The 3,161-nt window shown below is 37.3% G+C and overlaps 2 protein-coding genes across 11 annotated transcripts in view; one reads left to right on the top strand and one right to left on the bottom strand.

Moving 5' to 3' along the window:
- The window catches only part of LOC116852446 (cyclic GMP-AMP synthase-like), a 149,122-nt gene that overhangs the window by 75,958 nt on the left and 70,003 nt on the right, over positions 1 to 3,161 (bottom strand). The window lies entirely within an intron of this gene.
- On the top strand, positions 423 to 2,183 carry LOC116852456. The gene is made up of 3 exons (XM_032832873.1): positions 423 to 1,039; positions 1,211 to 1,440; positions 1,600 to 2,183. The coding sequence occupies exons 1-3, from the start codon at positions 423 to 425 to the stop codon at positions 2,181 to 2,183; spliced, it is 1,431 nt and encodes a 476-aa protein (XP_032688764.1).

Genomic DNA, 3,161 nt, shown 5'->3' with positions numbered 1-3,161 from the left:
CTTGCTGGTGGCCTTCTTCTTCCTGACTTAACCTCGATGACCGTATTTATACACAAAAATATGATTCGAGGGCTGCGTAGGCTCGTGTCCTAAACGCCTCACGGCTAGGACGCGACATCCGCCTGCAGCCGGTGTTGTGCGTTAGAGTTAAGTAAGGTATCGAGCGTGAGCGACATCTAACAGTATGCGGTGAGACCACGACAGAACAACAATAATAATAACGAGTGTGTGTGTATTAGAAAAAGGGCTAGACAAGAGCAGTCTGTATTAATAAGTTACTCAATAAAACCAGTACGCAGTTCTTAGTTAAACATTCCACTTCATCATTAAGCCTACCACAAAACATGGTGACAGCGGTGCTACATCAGTCATAAAGTTCAAGAATATTATATAAAACAGTAAAATTAACCTCAACTAGCATAATGGAAGGAATGCCAGCAAGAGCTTTGGCACCGTTAAATACGAGCGGTGATATGGCAATAAACTGGAAAAGATTTAAGCGGCAGTTTACAACATTCCTAGATGCTTATCATGATAAAGCTGCAGATAGTAAAAAAGTAGCAATATTATTACATGCAGCGGGAGAGGACGCACCAGAAGTGTTCGAATCCTTTCAGTTATGCGAGGAGGACAAAAAGAAATTAAGTGTGGTATTTAAAAAATTTGATGAATACTATGTGCCAGCAACAAATACAACATATGAACGTCACTTATTATTCAATCGGAGGCAAGAAGTGGGAGAATCCTACGATCATTATATGGCCACGTTAAAAAATATGAGTTTAAACTGCCAACTGGGAGATCTAAGAGACAGTCTAGTTAAAGATGTATTCATAAGCGGAGTACGTGATAGATGTATCCAGGAAAAACTTTTGAATTTGGTCGAGGTAGATATTCAAAAAGCCCTCGCAGTCTGTAGAACACACGTTACGATATCGTCTCAAGTTAAAAGAATAAAAACTGAACACGAAGAAGAAGAGCAGGAGAAAACAATTAAACAAGAACCCAGCATTGAGGTTCTTCAAAGGAATAGAAGGGGGTACAACAAGAACAATCAATCCAATTAGGGGAGGTCAACAGATAGTACGAGCGTAAGAAGAAATGCGGAATGTAAATTTTGCGGCTATAAACACGAGTAGGGAAGATGCCCAGCGTTTGGAAAAGAGTGTACGAACTGCAACAAGCGTAATCATTTTGCGAGGGTCTGTAGGACAAAGAAAAGAAGTCAAATCAATATTCTGGAAGAACGTCAGACAGAAGATGAAGATGAAGAACTCAGGGTCCAAGAACTTCAAGTATCAGCGATTGATGATAATAAATCCGGCTCAGATGACTGGTATATTGTAAGTCTGTTGGTTAAGGGACAAAAAATAGAATTTAAATGTGATTCAGGGGCGCAGGTTAATGTATTGAGTATGAAACAATATAGAAAACTTAAAGGTGATCTCAGACAATTGGATAGAACAAAGGTCGTGATTAGATCTTTCACAAAAAACAGGTTACCAGTTATTGGAAAATGTAGTTTAGTATGTAGATATAAGTCGACTGATTATCAAATTCCATTTTATGTTGTTGATATTGACTGTTTTAATATAATAGGGCTGAAAACCAGTGAACGACTAGGATTGATTGTCAGAGAAGAAACGTTATCAGAGGAGGTAAAAACATGGATTCCGAAAGAATACCGAGAGTTGTTTGATGGTCAAGTGGGACGCATTCCACAAGAAGTCAAAATTCATATAGATCATCGAGTGAAACCAGCAGTGTTACCCGCAAGGAGAATTCCACATGCATTAGTACCACGGGTCAAGTTAGAACTGGATAGGTTGCAAAATATGGGCATTATTGAACGGATAACGGAACCCACTGAGTGGGTAAGTCAAATGGTGATAGTATGCAAAAAGGATGGATCACTACGAATTTGTTTAAATCCTCAACCGCTTAACAAGGCTATTAAACGAGAGTATTTTGTATTTCCTACAATTGATGAAATTTCTGCTAAACTAGTAGGAGCCAAATATTTCTGCAAACTCGACGCACAATCGGGATTCTGGATGTTACCGTTAGACAAAGCTAGCTCAAAGTTGTGCACTTTCCAAACAGCGTGGGGAAGATATGCCTTTAAAAGGTTACCGTTTGGATTGAATAGTGCTCCAGAAATTTTTCACAGGATAATTTCATAAGCTTTTGAAAGCATTCAAAATGTCCTTTATTTCCTTTCAAGATGATATTTTAATATGGGCCAATTCTAAAAAAGAGTTGCATGAGATATTGTGTAGAGTATTGGAGAAAGCTAAATTACTTGGCATCAAGTTCAATGAAAAAAAAATGCGTATTTGCCGTAGACAAAATCAACTTCTTAGGTCATACATTTACTCAAAAAGGGATGTCTGTAAGTTATGATAAGATAAAAGCAGTTAGAAAAATTAAAGATCCGGTAGATAAAAAGTCACTTCAAAGAGCGCTTGGAATGTTTAATTATGTTTCAAAATTTATCCCTAAGTATTCAGATATTAGTGCTCCACTAAGAGATTTGCTAAAAAATGATATAGAATTTCGATGGACTGACCGTCAAAGGAAAGCGTTTGAATGTTTAAAAAACTTAATAACAAAAGCCCCAGTATTAAGATACTATGATCCAAACAAAGATTAGAATTAAGTGTTGACGCTAGTTCGAAAGGACTTGGGGCTACCTTGATTCAAGAGGATCGTCCTATTGCGTATGCTTCACATGTGTTAACGGAAGTTCAAACAAGATACTCTCAGATCGAAAAAGAACTATTAGCAGTATGTTTTGGGGTTGAGAAATTTAAACAATACATTTGGGGAAAAGACGAAGTGTTGGTAGAAACTGATCATAAACCGTTAGTGGGCATTTTTAATAAGCAGCTACACAAGATTCCGGCTAGGTTACAAGGAATGATGTTAAGATTACAACCGTTTTGCTTGACCATTAAACACGTTCCCGGTAAATATTTATACATTGCAGACACGTTGTCCAGAGATTTTTCTAAGAGCAGTTGTGATAATCAAGTAAAATTTGATGAGGAAATAGAAATGCAAGTAGCATTACTGATCAGAAACTTACCAATTACAGAAGATAATTGGAAATTGATTTCAAAGCATATACTGGAAGATACACTCTTAACAAGGTTGAAGCA

This window comes from Odontomachus brunneus, unplaced genomic scaffold, assembly GCF_010583005.1.
Source record: "Odontomachus brunneus isolate Ranch 3 - 2012 unplaced genomic scaffold, Obru_v1 Obru_scaffold_225, whole genome shotgun sequence".
NCBI lineage: Eukaryota > Metazoa > Arthropoda > Insecta > Hymenoptera > Formicidae > Odontomachus > Odontomachus brunneus.
This window is presented reverse-complemented; position numbering and strand designations above follow the sequence as displayed.

What these genes read in the sequence shown, in the direction of transcription:
- LOC116852456 (XM_032832873.1), top strand. Translation starts at nt 423, where the DNA reads ATGGAAGGAATGCCAGCAAGAGCTTTGGCACCGTTAAATACGAGCGGT. An exon ending in CTTCAAAGGAATAGAAGGGG is followed by an intron (nt 1,040 to 1,210) that starts GTACAACAAGAA and finishes GAGGGTCTGTAG; the next exon opens with GACAAAGAAAAGAAGTCAAA. An exon ending in ACAATATAGAAAACTTAAAG is followed by an intron (nt 1,441 to 1,599) that starts GTGATCTCAGAC and finishes TTAATATAATAG; the next exon opens with GGCTGAAAACCAGTGAACGA.